General features: G+C 39.1%; 1 protein-coding gene across 3 annotated transcripts in view; it reads right to left on the minus strand.

Moving 5' to 3' along the window:
- The window catches only part of PDE4D (phosphodiesterase 4D), a 219,147-nt gene that overhangs the window by 61,972 nt on the left and 134,953 nt on the right, over window positions 1-22,222 (minus strand). The window contains exons 1-2 of one of the 3 annotated variants that reach the window (XM_049768778.1): window positions 583-624; window positions 366-478 (exon numbers count right to left, since the gene is read on the minus strand). In XM_049768778.1, the coding sequence (XP_049624735.1) occupies window positions 366-380 (15 nt within the window). In that variant the 5' untranslated portion in view covers window positions 381-478; window positions 583-624. Of the gene's footprint in view, window positions 1-365; window positions 835-22,222 lie in introns of those variants that run through there. The other 2 variants (XM_049768776.1, XM_049768775.1) reach the window with 2 other exon arrangements.

A 22,222-nucleotide genomic window follows, 5' to 3' on the forward strand; every position in this document is an offset into this window, starting at 1 on the left:
TACGAAACCGCCCTCCACCCATCGCCCCGCCGGGAACGGGTGTGGGTGGCATGGTAGCAGCAGGGGGTACAGACACCCCTTGCTCATTGCGTCCTGGGGCGAGTTGCAAACCACCAAGTCCAAGTTGCTTTGTTGCAAACCGTTTTAGAGAGAGCGAAGCAAGGCTCAGAATCCAAGAACACCCTAAGGGGAGGGGGTCGTTAAATAAAAATAAAAAAAAAATAAATAAGAAAGAAAAAAAGAAGAAGCGCCATGAGGCTTTCCCCCATGTGTACTTCTCAAACCCAGTTTGCAGTCTATTTTTCCCGGGACCCGGGCGTTGTTGTGTGTATTTGTGTGTGTGTAGGGGGGGGGGGGGTGCTCACCTTATTGGAGGCCATCTCGCTGACGGAGTGCCTTGTCTGCAGGGTCTCTAGCTGGTCCAGACACCAATCCAGCTCCTCCAGGGTCTCGCTGGCCAGTTTCTGGTAGGCCTCCTCTGCGAAGAGAGAGGGAAAGGGGGGCTCAGTTCGCAAGCGCTTCACGGCGGGGCCACCACCAGCAGCGAGATCCAAGGGGTCCAAGGGGTCCAGGGGGCCGTACCCCGCCATGCTCGGATGCTCGGCGCCCGCACATGACGGCGGCGGTTCCTTCATATTGCCGAGCCGGGCACCGCGCGGGGGACCGGAGCTGCTGCGCGCGCGGGGCGGCCCAGGCTCGGGGCCTCCTCCAGCTTGGCGGCTGGAGTCAGTCCGAGTGGCCGGGCGGGCAAAGGGTCGCCGCCAGCCAACTTTTGCTTTCTGCTTTTTCCACGCACGAGGTGCGTGACTTGGGAGCCTCGGTGGCCCCGAAGGAGGGAAGAGTCAGTCGAGTCCGCGCGTCCTTGCAGGGCCGGCCCAGGGGCTGGTTGGCGCGCGCGCGCGTGTGCGTCCCGGAGCCCGATCTGGGAAGCGTGCGCCCTAAAGCCTCTCGGGGCTGATCTCAGCCAGTCAAGTCAGTCAATCAGTCTGCTTGCAGTCGGGGCCCGGCCCGCTCGGCGGCTCCTCTGGCCAAGGGAATGAATCAGGCGCGGCTGGTGAGGTGAGACGAGGCGCGGCGCGGCCACCACGTTTCCTGTTTTCTGCCTCGGCGGGCCAGCGCCGTCGCTTTCCGGAAAGGAACACCCCCCCCCCCCCACTTCACGCCCCCTTGTCAGAAAAACACTCCTGTGTGCACCCCTCAACCCCCGCGCCCGCTTGGGCCCCGCAGTCTCAGCCTGGGCATAATCCCCTCCTTCTGCGCACAGCTCAGGGTGGCCGCTGTCAGAGGGACAGAGCTAGCGAGCGAGGCGCGGTCGGGAGTGAGCGGGTGGTCGGCGGGGCTGGGCTGAGGGCTTGGGGTTGAGGGGAGTCGCGGAAAACCCGGCGTGGAGCGCCAGCCCACAGCCAGCCAGCCTGCTTGGGGTCGCCGTCGTGGAGCTTGAGCCTGAGGCGGGACCCCGCGCGCACCTGCCCCGCAGGGACCCCTTCAATGCGACCCCCTTCAGGAGCGCTCGCCCCAACTAAGTCCTTGAGCCCTAGGGTCTCTCGACCAACGGGGGCTTCTTTGCAGGGGTTCAGAGAGGGTCACACCGAACCAGGCTGTTTAAGCACCCACCGGACCCCTTGCAGTGTGTGTGGACTTGATGCTCAGGTTGGTTTGAGGTTTTTAGGATTAATCTACTTCTAAAGAGCAGGATTGGGATCAGGGAAGCATTTCTATGCAGATCAGAAATTTGGGATCCAGACCCTACAAGACTCTATCATGTCTTGTGTTGAACACTTTATAGAGTTCATTGATCTGACTGGAGGTGTACATGCGGCATGGTGTTAGGAGGTACCTTGCACAACCAACGCCCTGAAAGCACCACAAGGTCTGGGCGATTTATACACGTCCTGCAAACATAAGGAATTGATGTGTTTAATTGCAAATTAGAGACTAGGGGGATTTGATGGTGCCAGGATGATGAGGACAGGATGAGGAGGTCTGGAGGGTGTTTGTACCTTCCCTGCGCAAAATAAGCTACACACATGAGAAAAGGAAAAGGTCACTGTGGAAGGGTTTGGGATGGACACTGGTTCTACGTAATTAAAAAGCTGATCATAGTGCAAAGCCAGGAACGCATACACTTAGTACTTACCGGCTTCTACCTTAACATATGGAGAAGCAAAAAACTAAGGAGAGGAAAATTAATTTTGAACTTGGGGAGTTTATCTTAAAAATAATTGTTACTGTCTATAAGAAAGAACTCCCTTAGAAAGAAACACTTCCCGGGCCCGGAGAGATAGCACAGCGGTGTTTGCCTTGCAAGCAGCCGATCCAGGACCAAAGGTGGTTGGTTCGAATCCCGGTGTCCCATATGGTCCCCCGTGCCTGCCAGGAGCTATTTCTGAGCAGACAGCCAGGAGTAACCCCTGAGCACCGCCAGGTGTGGCCCAAAAACCAAAAAAAAAAAAAAAAAAAAAAAGAAAGAAACACTTCCCAACATTTGCCTTTGTGTTGTAACATACAACATAATTGTTTTTTTATGCCTGCAAGGGGGAGGCTGGCTGGTGAGTGGGAAACTGGGGGCACTGGAGAAGGGAAGGTATAACTAGTGGTGGGATTGGTGTTTGAACATTTGATGCCCGAGACAACTGTATTATGAACAAGTGCTGTAATTAAAAGAAAATAATTTTAGCCACATCCGGTGGCTCTCAGGGGTTATGCCTGGCTCTGCGCTCAGAAATAACTCCTAGCAGGCTCGGGGGAGAGGGGCAATAGCTCTACTTGCTGTGCTATCGCTCTGGCCCAATAATAAAAATTTAAATTAAAAAATATAAAAGCCAGGGCCAGAGAGATAGCACGCGGTAAGGTGTTTGCCTTGCATACAACTGATCCAGGACAGCCGGTGGTTAGAATCCCACCATAGCATCCCATATGGTCCCCGAGCCAGGAGTGAATTCTGAGCACAGAGCCAGGAGTAAACCTGAGGGCCTCCAGGTGTGACCCAAAAACACCCAAAAATCAATAGCAATAAAACAACAACAACAAATGTAAAAGCCAAAATAAAGAAAAGCTTTCTACAAGTTCTTTGTTTTCTTTTATTTGCTTCCAATCTCTGGATATTAGGGGAGAAGAAATTTTGCCCTGTAATTGAGACTTCATAAATGATCAATGTGCTGAATCTCAGAATCCCAGGATTTTTCTAGATATTTTTAAAATATTAAATGTGTAAAAGTTGGAACACTTGGCATGGAGGTGGGACATTGGCCTTGCACGCAGAAGGACAGTGGTTTGAATCCCGGCATCCCATATGTCTGCCAGAGGTGATTTCTGAGCATAGAGCCAGAGTAACCCCTGAGCACTGCGGGTGTGACCCAGAACCCAAACCCCCTCACCCCCCCAAAAAAGTTGCAACAACTTTGTTCCATGTGCCATGTAGCTCACTGGAACTATTAATTCACTTTGAGGACTTTAGGTTAAACTTTGCCTTTTATTCTATCTTCTTTTATTCGTGCCAGTCTGTAAAATATACTTCAGGTGAACAAACAACTGCTTAAACCTTACCAGGTGAATTACGGTGTAAGGCTGGAATCATTTTTCTCCTAACAGTTGCCGGCAGTGGTCCTCAAACTATGGCCCGCGGTCCACATATTGTATTTGTATCTGTTTTGTTTCTTCATTGCAAAATAAGATATATGCAGTGTGCATAAGAATTCATTCATAAGTTTTGTTTTTACTATAGTCAGACCCTCCAATGGTCTGAGGGACAGTGAACTGCCCCCCTGTTTAAAAAGTTTGAGGATTCCTGCCTTAGAGTAACTTTAATAGTGTAAAAATATTTGATCTGCATTGCCAATCTTTCCCCTATTAAAAGAGTATGAAAATATTGCATGTTTGTTATAAAAATTGAGACATCATACAAAGATGTAGTGTAGAAAGTCCTTTTTAATACTACCTCCTCCAGATCACAAAGAGAAATAATTAAGCCTGACTCTATAATACACTTTCACTTTCCTTAATATCTTCCACATGCAAGTGTAACATTACCTAATTGTGATCACAGTACATCTACTACTCTATGCTTCTCTTGGACTTGTTCTTTTCTTCCACTATTTAAAATAATGATGTTGAAATTTTTAGGAGAAAATCTCCTTGATTTATGTCTTTGGAATTGTATTTAGAAGCACATCTAGAATCCCTGTCAAGAGTGATTCCTGAGGGGCCAAAAAGGTGGCGCTAGAGGTAAGGTGTCTGCCTTGCAAGCACTAGCCAAAGAAGGATCACGGTTCGATCCCCCGGTTTTCCCATATGGTCCCCCCAAGCCAGGGGCAATTTCTGAGCACTTAGCTAGGAGGAACCCCTGAGCATCAAATGGGTGTGGCCCACCCCCCCCCCAAAAAAAAAGAGTGATTCCTGAGTGCAGAGTCAGGAGTGCTACTTGAGCATCACTGGGTATAACCCCAAAACAAACTAACAAAGAGAAAAGACATGCAAGACCAGTGTGTACCTATTTGCTCACTACCATCTTTCCAATCTCTAGTTACTTCCAAAGACAGGAATCCCTTCTCCATGGCTTGGCTTTCCAAGGTCCTCTCTGCAACATTTCATCTCTTTCTATCCTCTGAGCCTTGAGGAGACCTCCCAGAAAGTACTTCCTTTCCCACCTTCAACTTCTGAAAGCTCTTTGGAAATACAGACCTTGGACCTGGCAGGATGTCATACTACCTATTATATTTCAGTATTTATTTTTAAATCTCATATTTAAGAAAATAATTTAGGAAAGTTCCAATGATTTAAAACATCATATATTAAAATGCAGGACTTGAGCCTAAGAAGGAGTTACAGCAGCAAGAAGAACAACTTATTTCAGATTTACTTTATGCCCCAAATTATGGATTAGTCATTAGGACAGTTTGTAAGTATATATCTCTATAATGTGGTTTTTCTTCATGACTGTTGTTTATTTCTTTGCAGTGCTAAAATTGAATCCAAGTCTCCTGCATGCGACATATGTACTTTATCACTGGGTCTCATGTACATGAAATTTTGTTCTAACATCTTGTGTATGCACTGTATAAATCTAGTAAATAAAAAAAAATCCAGAGCACATTTATGTACCAATAAGAAATAATTGCCAGCAACTGAGTAAGACAGTTTGGCTTATAAACTGTTGCTTAAAGAAATTATTATTAATATTTGTATATTAGCTGAGAATACTACTTTTTCCAGATTTCTAGGTTTATAGGCAACATGGCTAACCACAGCTTTTTCAAGGTTATTAAAGCTTAACTTTTAGGAATTTTAACCCCAAATCTTCTAAGACCACAAGCAACTGACCTTTTCATCCTTACTCAAGAAACCTCAATGAGGGGATGCCAACTATCCTTACAGGAAATTGAGTCACTACAGCAAACACACACCTAAATGCCATCAACAGCTTGCACAAAAAAGAGCTGAGCTAGTTTAATATTGGAGATTACCAAGAACATGGTTTTCATGAATACAATTATTTTCTCCCCAGAGACTATGTTACCAAATTAAATGAAAGTACAGTATTTCTATCTAACTATCCCAAGTTTGGTTAAGTCAAGAAACTAGAGAGAGAAGAATATCCAAGCAGCTTTAATTTCATGAACACTACAAGAGGGCTGTGGACTAGCAATGGAGACATAGCTGGAGCCTATGGAAGTTCTCTATAGCAGCACACATTTTCTTCAAGGCGCCCTTGAACTATTTAACACCCACATTCTGCTCAGGATCATCTGTGGACAGACAGTACTCCAGTGTTGCAGACTAGCACTGGGTTTTCCATCATTGTGATGCGATCAAGGGTTCCCCTGACACATGGCCTGAAACTCTGCCAGGAGAAGATGCTGCTGCAGCAGCTTCCTTTTGAAAGGGGGAAAAAAGTCATCTGTTTGCAGCCACAGCATTTGGCTGGGACACTGAGATCATTTCTTGTGAAATGTTCAGCTGGTTGCTCTTACCCACAACATATAGAGGTATTGACCACTGAGTTAAAGGATTCATGTCACATATGGAGCTATGTAGATAGTGGCTTCTTTCCCAGCACTCAAAAGACTGAAGGTCTATGAAGGTTTGACATAATTCTTCGACAGGCCCCCTGTTGTAAATGCAGTAAGGGAACATGCCCAGAAAGCACTGCTTACCTTTCAATCTGTACTTACTTTTAAAATAAATATCAACTAGAACAGCTAGAATATAAAAAAAAACTTTTATAACTACTAATAGTAATAATTAAATATATATTTTCTTTATCATTTCTTGCTTTCCCTCTTCTAGTTCCCACCAAAATTTCCTCTTTGTTCCTAAGAATGGTGATGATACTATGAAGTAGCAGAACTGGAGAGAAAGGATTGTATTTCACAATGTGTAGATAGCTTCAGCTCTCCAAGTTTGTTACTATAAAAGATTTTTGCAGGTTACCTTTAATTTTTGCTGACAGTTCTTTTCCTCTATGCATTTTATCTGATGGGAAATACATGAATGAACTAGATTCACTTTCAATGTATACATGTAACAAGTTTAAGCAGAGGTTGCCAGTGGCAAGCCCGTCAGTCCCCAGTTCCAAGTGTATTTCTGGCATCAAGTTCTTGTTTTGAAGTATCTAAAAATCTTTTTTTTTTTTTTTTTTTTTTTTTTTTTTTGGTTTTTGGGCCACACCCGGTGACGCTCAGGGGTTACTCCTGGCTATGCGCTCAGAAGTCGCTCCTGGCTTGGGGGACCATATGGGACGCCGGGGGATCGAACCGCGGTCCGTCTCCTAGGCTAGCTCAGGTAAGGCAGGCACCTTACCTCGAGCGCCACCGCCTGGCCCCTAAAAATCTTAATAGACAATTTCTTTCAGAATTAAAGAAGATTTCCAAAGGGAAGATATAAGATATGTGTATAATTTTGTGAGGTTTTATTTTTTACTCTAATCTTTCCATTATATTATTTTTCCTAGAATTGCATAAGGTTTTTGGTAGTTTTTTTTTTAATGAAATAAGCATACATTGGATTTCTTTGGCTTCTAGTCACATCATATCTAGCAAGTATTTAATTTTCACCGACTATGAGAAGCTACAGAAAAAAAAAAACACTAAAAGAGAATGTCCCTCAGTAAGTCTAAAGACCAGTGTCACAAAAGATTCCATCTACAATTCTATATAAAGCACTCTGAAAGATGGAATCCAAGAGGTAAATAGGTTATTTAAATTAGAAAACTGGTCAATTTAAATTAGAAAGCAACAGAGATAAGTAGTGAAGGTTAACTCTCCAAAAATAAAATAAATGAAAAAGAGTAGAAAGGAATTTTAAGAGGAAATCATCTTCTTGCCTAAGAGCTTGTGAAAAAAGTTGGTAGGTGAACCTTTCAAAAACAAACAAAACAACAACAAAAAAGAATTTTAAAGAATATCAAGAACTGGCTGCTGGCATTCAAGACAGACTATATATACCCACCAGATAATTATTATTTTTTTAATTCGTGTTTCAATAACACAAAATGAAAAGGGGTGTGAGATATATACTCTTGTGGTTTGTGGGAAGTTACCTGTTTCTATTACCTATGAATAAACCTTTAGGTATCACTGTTCTTTTAATCTTTATCTCTAATTCTGCAAAGCACTCCATACTAAAAATATGGAGTTTGAAGAGATAATCTCCTGTGCCTCTCCAACTTTTTTTTTTGTTTGTTTGTTTGTTTTAGGCCACACCGTTTGATGCTCAGGGGTTATTCCTGGCTACGTGCTCAGAAATTGCCCCTGGCTTGGGGGGACCATATGGGACGCCGGGAGATCGAACCGTGGTCCTTTCCTTGGCTAGTGCTTGCAAGGCAGACACTTTACCTCTAGCGCCACCTCGCCGGCACCCTCTCCAACTTTTAATATTGATTTATTTGATAATTTCAAACACTGTGGCTTGATAGGGTATTAGTTTTGAAGGTTAACTACTTTAGTTTAGCCTGAGTGAGAGCACGTATTACTACTTAAGAAAGTATGGAACTGTAATTTTGTGAATTTAACTTAACTATATACCAACTCTGGATACATCACACTTAAATTTGTGATATCCTGCGAAAAATCCTTATTAATTAGAATGACTCCATCCCTATTCTCATATGATACTTTGCCCATTACAGTTTCTGTAATTGTCATCTTCTGTAAATTCCTCATTTATGTACTTCTATATTTAGGTTATTGCTTTCTCCTGGATCTTATTGGGTTGTGTTTTTCATTGCAGTTCTATTAATAAAGACAAAATAATCTTCCTTTAACCCTGTTTTAGATGGTACTTCTTTGCTTAAGAATAATATTGTTTCTCTGCTGATTTGTTGAGAAAAAAAAAACAAACAAACAATTATTAGGAAAGAACTTTCTTGGGTTGGGAAAATTTGTCTAAAAACAAGGATTTCTGAGTTATAATAGCCTCACCATAATAGTCCAGTAAATTTTGCTTTGGGTCTATCATTAGTAGGGAACTGGGAAACATACAAGGTATTATCTAAACATCCAGGATACCAAACACCAAGGATAGCATTCTTTCTAAAGACACAGACTAACAAATATTATGTTTGATACATGAAAATAAAACCATACTTAGATGTCAATCCTTCTAGCAATTAAATAAAGTTTACCACAATGATGTGATATCTCTAGCCCATGTTGGCAACCTGCGGCTTGAGAGCCATATGTGGCTCTTTACACTTTTAATTTGGCTCTTCCGTGTGCCGGGCAGCCACTCCAAGTGTCAGGACTCTGCTCCTAGCCTCTGTCAGTACGCGCCCTGTGTGGCTCTCAAAATAAATTTCAATCGTGGTTTTGATGAGATTTGGCTCAATTGAAAAAAAAGGTTGCCCACCACTGCTCTAGCCTGAATTTATCTGAATTTGATCTATATTAAATTCATGTTTGGATATCTGATGCCAAACCTGGGCTATTATGGATCAATTATTATTAAACATTCTTGAATTGAAGTGTAAAAGTAAGGTATGATTCACCTTATCAAGCTACCTTTTCATAACATTTCCAAAATGCTAATGCATCTGAGAATCAATAACTAGACTTTTAGAGGAATGTTAATGTGGTTCGGGGGCTTGTAAATGTCATGTTCTAAGATATTGTGATATTAAAGTAACTTTTAAGCTGGGTACAGAAATCCCCATCAATGTGAATAGGACCTTTTTCTCCATGTTATACCTCTATTTAATGTTCAAGGGCTACCTAAAAACAATTTCTTTATTTGCTAAATTATCTGTGGACTTAAAATTCCAAAATTTTTGCATGGCAAAAGAAACAAACTAAAATTAAAAAAAGATATCCTACTAAATGGAAGAAAATGTTTGCACATAATTTATCTGAAAAAGAGCTACTATTCAAAATTCATAAAGCACTTATAAAGCTCAGCAACAAAAAATTCAATAAGCTCATCCAGAAACTGAAAGAAAGAGGGGATTCACTTCCCAAAGCACTTCCCCAAAGAAGACATACAAATGGCTAGTAGGCATATGAAAAAGTGCTCATCATCATTTATTATTAAGGAATCACAAATCAAAACAATGAGATGTCATCTAATACTAATGAGAATGGCATACAAAAAAAAAAAGACTCAAAACAACCAGTGTTGGCAGGGTTGTTTTAAGAAAGGAACCCTCATTCAGTGTTGGTGGGAATGTCTTCTGGTTTAGCCTCTATGGAAAGCAGCATGGAGATACCTTTAAAAATTAAGAATAGAATTTCCAATGATTCAGCAATATTGCTTCTTGGCATCTACTCCCTCCTCAACCTGAAGTAATAAATGCAAAAATATATATACACATCTATGTTTACAACCATTTGAGATATGAATAGATGATGGTATTATGAAACATTTATGTGTGTATGCATAGAAATTGAATTCATACTGCTGTAAGAAAAAAAGAAATGCAATTCACTACTATATGGATGGATCTAGAGAGTATCATGCTGAGTGAATTCTGTCAGAAAGAGACAGACAGCTGCAGAGCCATCTTTCTTTTTTTTTTAAATAATATTTTTATTTAAACATCTTGGTTACAAACATGATTGTAGTTGGGTTTCAGTCATATAAGAGGACACCCCTAACACCAGTGCAACATTCCCACTACCAATGTCCCAAATATCCTTCCTCCCCACCCCACCCCCACCTGTACTCTAGACAGGCTTTCAATTTTCCTCATACATTTTCATTGTTAGGATAGTTCGAAATGTAGTTAGTTCTCTAACTAAATTCATCACTCTTTGTGGTGAGGTTCATGAAGTGGGCTGTAACTTCCACTCTTTTGTCTCTAAAAATTATTGCAAGAATGTCTTTCATTTTTCTTAAAATCCATAGATCTGTGAGACCATTCTGCGTCTTTCTCTCTTTCTCTCTCTGACTTATTTCACTCAGCATAATAGATTCCAAAATTCTGCACCTCAAAGAAAATAGTGCCCAGGATACAAGAGCCACCCACTGAGTGGGAGAAACTGTTCACCAAATACCCATCAGACAAGGGACTAATCTTCAAAATATATAAGGCACTGACAGAACTTTACAAGAAAAAGAAAAAAAATCTAATCCCATCAAAAAATAGGGAGAAGAAATGGACAAACATGTTGATAAAGAAGAAATACAAATGGCCAAAAGTCACATGAAAAAATGCTCCACATCACTAATCATCAGGGAGATGCAAATCAAAACAACTATGAGGTACCACCTCACACCACAGAGATTGGCACACATCACAAAGAAACAGAACAAGCAGTGTTGGCAGGGATGCAGAGAGAAAGGAACTCTTATCCACTGCTGGTGGGAATGCCGTCTAGTTCAACCTTTATGGAAAGCAACATGGAGATTCCTCAAAAAACTGGAAATTGAGCTCCCATACGATCCAGCTATACCACTCCTAGGAATATACCCTAGGAACACAAAAATACAATACAAAAACCCCTTCCTTACACCTATATTCATTGCAGCACTATTTACCATAGTAAGACTCTGTAAACAACCAAGATGCCCTTCAACAAATGAGTGGCTAAAGAAACTGTGGTACATATACACAATAGAATATTATACAGCTGTCAGGAGAGATAAAGTTATAAAATTTTCCTATACATGGATTTACAGAGCTAGCTTTCTTATGTCTGATATATAAGGTTAGACAGTGAAGGAACAACAAATGGCTAAAGGTACTAGAACAACAGTTTGTATATAGAATTGAGTATTCCAAGGGTGATGGGAGTGACGTTAACAGGGGTCTTTGGATCACTGGCAGAAGAGGCAGCAAGGTACTCTGATAGTGGATGTGGTGTTGGAGCATTCTAGACATAAAGCTATTACTGACAGTACTGTAAGACAAAATGGCTTGATAAAAAAGAAGGCAAAGAATAGATATATCTGACTTCCTATTTCTTCTATGTAAGGAGTCCATATGTTCCATCTGGCTTGGGATTTACATTATCGCAGCATAATTATATATACATTTGTTATATATTAACTTTCATTTCTCTATTGTGTACTAGTTTGGATTCTAAATACTATGGATAGTATGGAGAGTAATGGAGTTTTAGTCGCCCAATTTACCTCCTTCAGAATTCTGGGTACTATTCCTTGCCAGGGGCTTTCCTATTGGGCGGCAGCTCCATAAATCATCAGAATCTAAAAACTCCTGAGAAAATCACCTCTCTCCAGAGAAACTTTGGAACAACAACAAATAGACTCTCTAAATTGAAGTCTTCTTTACATCTTGAACTTCTTATGAACTCTGGGAAACAAAGAATTCCTAATGATTATATCCCCAAATGTAGTGAAGCCTAGAATATTATGACTATTTGGAAGCACTAATGTAGCAATTAAATTTAAGCATCGCAGGTGAAGCTGCACCCTAATAATGTTGCTTATTTTTTCAAAATCAGTTAAGGCCCTCTACTCTGATTAGGAGTAAATTAACAGACAGAAATTAAGATGTGATTGGTCAAAGTAATAAGAAAGCTTACTTCCTCTACTCAGTAATAGAAGTTTAGTAGGTTCTTTTTACTACTGGAGTATAATTGTGCTTGGCTTTAATTTGCTATAATGATAGAATAAATTAGATCACTTCATACATTTAGGGACATTTGGTTACATCATGTTTTGAGGATTCCATAAACCCCACTGGAAATTAACACAGCTCTGTGATTGCTCATTCTCCCTATTTATTAATGATTCTCATGTGAGACTTTGGACTCTCTTTACCATAAGTTAGAAATGTACTTGTGATTCAAATTTAGATAAGAGTAGATAAGAATATGAAGAGTATAAAGCAAATTTAAGAACTCAAATTAATATTTTGTGCTGCTGTTTCTCTTTCTCTCCAGCTCTAGGTAGGCATACATGCTTTGAGGTAACAATCTATACTGTATGTTTTAAAGTTTAAAGTAGGGGTGAAAGAGTTTATATAATAGGTAAAGGTGCTTACCTTGTATGTTTCTTTTCTCTTTACTAATAGAATTTGACAAAATGGACAAAAAGCTGAAGCAACTATTTTAGATAATGAGTTGAATTCAGCATCTCACAACAACACAATGAAAGGAGCAATATTACTTGATGGAAAAATATTGCTGGATCAATTCTATACAATTTAAGATTTTAGCATGAGTCTGGAGCAATAGTATAGTAGAGAGGGTAAGGAGCCTTTATTGCATGTGACTGACCTAGGTTTGATCCACAAGACCCCATGTGGACCCCCAAACCTGCCAGGAGTGATTCCTTAATGTAGAGTCAAGACTAAGTCCAGAGGACAAATGGGTGTGGTCCAAAAACAAAATAATAAAAAAGAAAATATTTTAGCATGATAGAGAAAAAAATCTCTTTTAATCAAGTGATGTTCTTTAAGTATTAGCATCTATTGCTAGATATATCAATCCAAACTGACAAAACTAACAAAATTTGGGCTGGAGTGATAGCACAGTGGTAGGGCATTTTTCTTGCACATAGCTGACCTGGGACAGACCTGACTTAGATTCCTGGCATCCCATATGGTCCTCTGAGTCTGTCAGGAATGATTTCTTTATTTTTTTTCATTGTAATATAGTTGATATTGAGGTGGAAGAAATTAAAAATATATTTTTAGGTAAATTTAATTTTAATAATATATTTATTTAAGCATCATGATTATGAACATGTTTGTAGTTGGATTTCAGTCATAAAAGAACACTCCTCTTCATCAGTGCAACATTTCCACCACTAATGTCCCCAGTGTCCCTCCTAGGAGTGATTTCTGAGAGCAGAGCCAGAAGTAACCCTGAGTGCTTCTGGGTGTAGCCCCCAACCATCCCAAAAAGTAACAAAATTCCTATCCACCTATGATTATGAACAAAGTTTCATTTTATCAACAAGAAATGTGTTTACTCTGTTAAACTAAAATTTAGAAACCAGATGACTTGTTTCTAGAATATTATCATTGCTAGATACTGTCTTATAATAGATTAAGGTCTATTCTAGGTTATCTATAAACTATAAATGAAAATTTGAGATTTATATATTTGTATACATAGGTGTTTTTGTATTTTTTTAGTCTCAACAGCCCCAAGCACAGATTTAATTAAATCATTAAAAGCTAAGATATCTTTTCAAAATCATTTCTGTCTAGGATTTGTTTTCTAAAGCCAATGCTCTCTCCATCTGAAAATCTAACAGCTTTAAATTTTTGTGAATCCCAGTCATATAGGAAGGGTTTAAAGAATGACATTCTATGGTTATATGGCCAAAGAATGACTATTTATGGATCTACAATATTTTAAAATAAAATAGTTTATGTGTAAACTACATAAGATTATGACCATAGCTGCCTTTTATATTACCAAATCCCAGCTAATGGAACATTACAACTTCATATACAAGGAATAATGTCTTCTAGGGTTATAACGTCGTTATCTGTACAAAGTTGAGTTTGGATGTGTGTGTACAATGTCACTGGGTATACATACAATCTCAAGGATTATGGAGGATTGTGACTTTATATTATATGCCATAATTACCAAAGAACGTGTAGTAGAAATTGCACTAGAATCATATCCTCCTCTTACAGTCTTCCTGCTCACTCTTAATCACTGATAGATTATTTTCATTGAGATCCTTCAAGATCTAGACATGTTATTGTATTGTTTGAAGAGAGGGATAGCAAGCTTCCTTTGGGAAAAGAAATAGCAACTACTGTTAATGTACTAGTTATCAAAATTAGCTGCATAGATTATCAAACATACATCTCAGCTCTATTTGTTCAAAACAGTCACCTGAATTAAAAAAATTAAAAGGTAGAAATAAAAATAGCCCTGAGAACCTATAGAATTAGCCCCCAGGTTCTAAAGTCAAAACAATGGAAAGATGCTTGTTTGGAAGCAAATGTCGATCTAGGAAATAATCCACACACACATACACAAAGAGGGAGAAATGAATTTCCGAAGTTTCAACACGTTTGCCTTTTGTTCCTAAGAATTAGCAAGCTCTATGATAGTCCAGAAACATAAGAGAGTATTTCCCTGAAAATCCAAGTATTTATTCTGAAGGAAGAGACCACACCTGGAGGTAGACCAGGTGGTCTAAACACCAACTCAAGGCGCTACATTCAAAGATGTTTCCAACCAATGAGTAACAAGGCATATACTTAGTGGAGTGTGATTAGCTCAATCCCACAACCCAATTTATCCCACAGAATCCTTTTGGGAGAGGCATGTAATGGTCTGTCTTGGGGTAGCTATGGTATAGGGTGGAGGTGATTAAGCAGGGGGCCTAGATCTCTCCAGAACCCACTCTGCATTGTCAATGCCCCTCCACTTCTCTACTCTTTACTGTAAGGAGCAAGACAGTCCATTTTCTAAACGAACTATTTCTCTCTTTTAAAGTCTGCAGTGATCTCAGATTTATACACAGAGCCAAGATATTCTGTCTACCATAAGAACATCAACCAACTATAATGGCATTATAAAGATAATGAGATTTATTAAGAGGTCTCTATTAATTCACCTATTTCTTCGAAATCAGCAGTTATTTTCCACATATTGATCTTTCATGCTTGCAAATTTAGAACTATCAATAATAGTTAATATATAATTCTTGTTAATATATAGTTGAGCTGTTATTTTGACTAGTCCCAGTATTTGGGTTAAAATTTGAAATAAAATAATAAATATGCTTAAAATGAAAATTTAATCAGAGACTGTATTCTAGTTATATAAAAATATTCTTGCTTTTATGAGGGAGACATGAATATAGAGTCCTGTAATCTGTACAGCTTTCTTTCTGGATGAAAAAATGGTGAGTTGTGTATGTATGTGTGGACACAAAGAGAAAAGTGATAAAGCACAAGAAGATATTGATAATTATGGAACCTGAGTGAGATATATGCTTGTGTTCTTTATGATGTTACTCATTAATTTTGACGTTATTTTCAAATTAATTTTAAAAGCAATCAGTATAGCAATGACTTATTTTTAAGTAGTCTCCTGTTGTCCACCTCATAGATACATACCTCATCAATAAAGGCATGTACATGTACATACAGCACGTTTTTATCTACATGAAGACTGTCAGTATGGTGACAAGATGAGAAATTCAGTCTTCTAGCATATTCAAACCAAGTATTCCTAGGAGACTATGTAATGATTTGATTTTTAGGATAACCATTTTAAAGATATAATGTAATACACTTCCTTACAAATGATACTACCCTTTTGTCCTTTCAGATTTTGCTGAAATTAGCCTATAGAATGCAGCTACCTAAGAATATGTTCTTGATAAAAATAGCTGCGTCATACTGCCCAGAGGATATTGTGGCCAAAAGTGACGACTTTGGACTGCTGACTTCAAAAGTGCGAATGAATACAGGGAACTGTGGAAGATATATGATTTGTTTTGAACATACTTGCTATGATTGATGGCCTAGATTTGGCAAGTTAGCTCACTCCCCATGGAGAGGAAAGTTTCACTACTTTGTCCCTTTATTTAAAAACAAAAATTTTAGGAACTGTAGAATTAGCACAGTGGTAGGGTGTTTGCCTTGTACACAGCCAATCTTTGACGGACCCTGGTTCAATTCCCAGAATCTTGTATGGTCCCCTGACCCAGGAGCAAATTTCTGAGGACAGAGCCAAATGTAACCCCTGAGCGCCACCAGTTGTGACCCAACACAAACAAAAACACTTTTAATTTAATTAATTAATTAATTTATTTATTTTGGGCCAGAGCTGGCAATGATCATGGGTTATTGCTGTTTCACCATTTATCAGAGTACACCTAGCTAGTTTCAACCACTGAGCAAGTCAGTTTAATTATTGCCTTAAAAATATGAAAGGAAAGTTAAAATTTGTGATAATCATTTTGACAGTGAGAGAAAATTTTTTTGTCTTATTTTTATGTTTTCCTTCCTTTTTTCCTTTCGTTTCTTAAACTAATTTTTATAGTCTCTAGAAGGACTCCTCCTGTTTTGGATTATTTGAATTTTTGCCCCCCTCCTTTTTTCTTTTTCTTTTCTTACCTTCAAACAGAACCACATAACTTGAACCAACTTGTTCTGTCTCACACATTGAGAATAATGGAGGGCAGCAAGACCAAACAATCGTATGAACATTGAGTAGAAATAAAAAATAATCAGACTTAAACATGAAATCCAAAGCCAACTACAACAGAATTGATGTCCAATCTACAACAAGCTAGACACAGAACAGACCACTTATTCTAGCAGCCCGGGGGCAAAGAAGGGGTGATATGGGATGCATGCTGGGAACAGTGGTGGAGAGAGGACAACATTGGTGGTGGGAATGCCCCTGATTCAATGCCACTATGTACCTAAAATACTACTGTGAAAATTTTGTAATCCACTTTGGTCAAAATAAAAATTATTAATTAAAAAAAAAACAAGAAAAAACAACACAAAACACCTGTTAGTGTTCAGAAATCCATGAAGGATGCTGAAGTTTGAAACGGGTTGGCAGTGTACAAGGCAAATGTCCTACACGCTGTAGTACAAGGCAAATGTCCTACCCGCTGTAGTACAGCTCTGGCCCCACATAATTCATTCTTGTTGGCCAATGCACTAATAAATTATGTGTAATTTATAGCATAATGAATTTATTAACTACACTCTGTATCTATCCATGATGTCCAAAATGTTCCTGAGTCAACATGAGCTCTTAATTAAATTTATTTATTATGCTTGTAAAAAATTTTCTTGAGCAGATAAAACCACAAGACATAGATCTAAAAAGTCAACCATTAATTATGCTGGTAATTTATTTTGCTATGGGTCTAAGTTGGTATCAGGTTATGAAGTAATCTATGACAAATACTGTTTATAACATGGATCTATATGGTCAAAACCACCAATAAATGAGCTAGAGCCATTCAGTACATCAGTGTATACCTAATTTCAGCCTTTGAGCAAGTCGATCTAATTACTTGCTTAAAAGTATGAAAGAAAGATGGGGCTGGAGTGATAGCACAGCAGTAGGGCATTTGCCTTACATGCAGCTGACCCAGGACAAACATGGGTTTGATCTCTAGCGTCCTATATGGTCCACCAAACAAGGAGTGATTTCTTAGCGCATAGCCAGAAGTAGGACGGACATGTGTTCAATTCCCAGTGTCCCATATAGTCCCCCAAACCAGGAGTGATTTCTGAGTCCATAGCCAGGAGTAACCCCTGAGTGTCACCAAATGTGTTCAAAGAACAAGGAAGGAAAGAAGAAAGGAAGGAAGGAAGGAAGGTAGGAAGGAAGGAAGGAAGGAAGGAAGGAAGGAAGGAAGGAAGGAAGGAAGGAAGGAAGGAAGGAAGGAAGGAAGGAAGGAAGGAAGGAAGGAAGGAAGGAAGGTAGGAAGGAAGGAAGGAAGGAAGGAAGGAAGGAAGGAAGGTAGGAAGGAAGGTAGGAAGGAAGGAAGGAAGGAAAGAAGGAAGGAAGGAAAGAAGGAAGGAAGGAAAGTTAAAATCTGTGATTATCATTTTGAGAGTGAAAAATGTTTAAAAACAAAAGAATAATTTTTAAAATAACAGTAATAGTTGTTTACTATTATAATACTAGTATTAGTTTTTAAGTGTAATATTAATACTTTTTTCCCTGATTTTTTTTTTTTTTTGGTTAACACCCAGCAGCCCTCAAGGGTTACTCCTGTCTCTATGCTCAGAAATTGCTCCTGGCAGGCTCGGGGGACCACATGGGACGCCGGGATTTGAACCACCGTCCTTCTACAAGAAAGGCAAATCCCTTACCTCTATGCTATCTCTCCGGTCCCATACTAATAGTTTTTTAAATAATGAAATTGGCATTCTTATTTTAATAAAAGGTTAGTAATAGGAGTAGTTTTTTAAAAAATAAATAGAAATAGCTTTTAAAAATAATGAAATCAGCACTCTTATTTTAAATTTATATCACTCAGAAATACGAAAAGTAGTGAATGAATAAGAAACTAATTCTAAGGCAACTCCAAGGAGGAAGATATTTATTTATTTATAGCCTCTAGAAGGACTCCTCCCATTTTTTGCTGTTTGATTTTTGCCCCATTTTATTTATTTTTTTTCTTTCCTTCAAACAGAATCACATAATTTGAACCATCTTGTTCTGCCTTACAAATTGAGGGGGAAATAATGGAAAGTACCAAGACCTACAGTTGTATGAACATTAAGAAGAAATAAAAAAATGATCAGACTTAAACAGCAAATCCAAAGTAAATGGCAACAGAATCAACACCCAATCTACAACATACTAGACACAGAGGGGACTACTTATACTGAGTGTAGAGCCAGGAGTAACCCCTGAGCACTGCCGGGTATAACCCAAACCCCCCCCCCCCCAAAAAAAAAAAGAAAGAAAAATGTCCTAAAAAAAAATCTAGGGATTGGAGTGGTGGTGCAGGGTGTAAGGCGACTGACTGCCTTGTGCTCCCTAGCCTAGGATGTACCGTGGCTTTGATCCCCTGGCATCCCATATGGTCCCCCAAGTCAGGAGCAATCTGAGTGCATAGCCAGTAGTAACCCACTAGTGTCACCGGATATGGCCCCAAAACCAAAAAAATAAAATAAAGTAAAAAAGTTTCGAAGGAGTTGCCTTAAAATTAGTTTTTTGATTTGCATCTCCCTGACGATTAGTGATGTTGAACATCTTTTCATGTGCCTTTTGGCCATTTGCCTTTCTTCTTTTTCAAAGTGTCTGTTCATTTCTTCTCCCCATTTTTTGATGGGGTTAGTTGTTTTTTTCTTGTATAGTTCTGTCAGTACCTTGTAAATTTTGGATATTAGCCCTTTATCTGATGTGTATTGGGTGAATAATTTCTCCCATTCAGTGGGTGGCCTTTGTATTCTGGACACTATTTCCTTTGAGATGCAGAAGCTTTTCAGCTTAATATAGTCCCATCTGTTTATCTCTGCTTCCACTTGCTTGGAAAGTGCTGTCTCCTCCTTAAAGATGCCTTTAGTCTCAATGTCCTGGAGTGTTTCACCTACATGTTGTTCTATATACCTTATAGTTTCAGTTCTGATATCAAGGTCTTTAATCCATTTGGATTTTACCTTTGTATATGGTGTTAGCTGGGGGTCTGAGTTCGCTTTTTTGCAAGTGGTTAACCAGTTGTGCCAACACCACTTGTTGAATAGGCTTTCCCTGCTCCATTTAGGATTTCTTGCTCCTTTATCAAAAACAAGGTGGTTATATGTCTGAGGAACCTTCTCTGAGTACTCAAGCCTATTCCACTGATCTGAGGGTCTGTTTTTATTCCAATACCATGCTGTTTTTATAACTGTTGCTTTGTAATACAACTTAAAATTGGGGAAAGTAATGCCTCCCATATTCCTTTTCCCAAGGAGTGCTTTAGCTATTCGAGGTTGTTTGTTGTTCCAGATGAATTTCAGAAGTATTGATCCACTTCTTTGAAAAATGTCATGGGTATCTTTAGAGGAATCGCGTTAAATCTGTACAATGCTTTTGGAAGTATTGCCATTTTAATGATGTTGATCCTGCCAATCCATGAGCATGGTATGTGTTTCCATTTCCGCGTGTCCTCTCTTATTTCTTGGAGCAGTGTTTTGTAGTTTTCTTTGTATAGATCCTTCACATCTTTAGTCAGGTTGACTCCAAGATATTTGAGTTTGTGTGGCACTAATGTGAATGGGATTGTTCTCTTAATGTCCATTTCTTCCCTATCATTATTAGTGTATAAAAAGGCCATTGATTTTTGGGTGTTAATTTTGTATCCTGCCACTTTGCTATACAAATCTATTATTTCTAGAAGCTTTTTGGTAGAGTCTTTAGGGTTTTCTAAGTAGAGTATCATGTCATCTGCAAACAGTGAGAGCTTGACTTCTTCCTTTCCTATCTGGATTCCCTTGATATATTTTTCTTGCCTAATCGCTATAGCAAGTACTTCCAGTGCTATGTTGAATAGGAGTGGTGAGAGAGGACAGCCTTGTCTTGTACCAGAATTTAGAGGAAAGGATTTTAGTTTTTCTCCATTGAGGATAATATTTGCCACTGGCTTCTGGTAGATGGCTTTGACTATATTGAGAAAGGTTCCTTTTATTCCTATCTTGCTGAGAGTTTTCATCAAGAATGGGTGTTGAACCTTATCAAATGCTTTTTCTGCATCTATTGATATGACCATGTGATTTTTATTTTTGTTGTTGTTTATGTTGTGTATTATCATCACTAATCGTCAGGGAGATGCAAATCAAAACTACTATGAGGTACCACCTCACGCCACTGAGATTGGCACACATCACAAAAAAGGAAAACAAGCAGTGCTGGCGGGGATGTGGAGAGAAAGGAACTCTTTTTCACTGCTGGTGGGAATGCCGTCTAGTACAACCTTTATGGAAAGCGATATGGAGATTCCTTCACAAACTGGAAATTGAGCTTCCATACGATCCAGCTATACCACTCCTAGGAATATACCCAAGAAACACAAAAATACAATACAAAAAACCCTTCCTTACTCCTATATTCATTGCAGCGCTATTTACAATAGCCAGACTCTGGAAACAACCAAGATGCCCTTCAACAGATGAGTGGCTGAAGAAACTGTGGTACATATACACAATGGAATACTATGCAGCCATCAGGAGAGATGAAGTCATGAAATTTTCCAATACATGGATGTACATGGAATCTATTATGCTGAGTGAAGTAAGTCAGAGGGAGAGAGAAAGACGCAGAATGGTTTCACTCATCTATGGGCTTTAAGAAAAATGAAGGACATTTTTAACAGTATCTCAGAGACAAGAGAGATGAGGACTGGTAGGTGCAGCTCAGGACATGCAGCTCATCACATAGAGTGATGAGTGCAGTTGCAGAGATGACTACACTGAAAACTATCATAAAATGTGAATGAATGAGGGAAGTAGAAAGCCTGTCTCGAGTACAGGTGTAGTGGGGTAGGGAGGAGGGAGATCTGGGTAATTGGTGGTGGGAATGTTGCACTGGTGAAGGGGGGTGCTCTTTACATGACTGTAATCATACAACTATAATCATGTTTGTAATCACGGTGTTTAAATAAAGATAAAAAAAAATTAGTTTTTTATTCATTCACTACTTTTTTAAAGTCCCCAAGTCTGCTGTATTTGAGATCTTCTCCAAAATATAATATATTTTAAAAAACTATTAGAAATGTTTAAAAAATATCAATTGGTGGGTCAACTAGCTAAGGCAACATTTATATCCCAGGATCTTTCAAACGAACCATGTGGACTACCATCAGCAAGTACTGGCAAAGCTCTCCTTGGTCCTATATTATACTAACAGACTATAAAGTTTCTTTCTTTCTTTTCTTTTCTTTTTTAGATTATACAGTTCCTTAAACTATAGCAGTTGAGGGTGGGGGAAACTATAGCACTTGATGCTGACCTTATTAAAGTGGATCTTACCCTCAATACACTTTTATCATAATGAACCAAACACCAAAATAGGTCATTCAGTATCATATCATTCACTTACATATTTTACTTTAATATTACCCACAAAAAAGTGATATAGGGGCTGAAGAGACAGCACAGAGGAAAGGTGTTTGCCTTGCATGCAGCCTATTCAGAATGGACTGTGGTTCAAATCCCAGCATCCCATATGGTCCCCATGTACCTGCTAGGAGCTATTTCTGAGCTAAGAGCCAGGAGTAACCCCTGAATGTCACTGGCTGTGACCCAAAAAAAAAAAAAAAAAAAAAAAAAAGGTAATCTATTAGTTCAAATTGGGTCCCATAGAGATAAGAAGGGGCAAGTGCGATT

The sequence above is a fragment of the Suncus etruscus genome, chromosome 2, assembly GCF_024139225.1.
Source record: "Suncus etruscus isolate mSunEtr1 chromosome 2, mSunEtr1.pri.cur, whole genome shotgun sequence".
NCBI classification, from domain to species: domain Eukaryota; kingdom Metazoa; phylum Chordata; class Mammalia; order Eulipotyphla; family Soricidae; genus Suncus; species Suncus etruscus.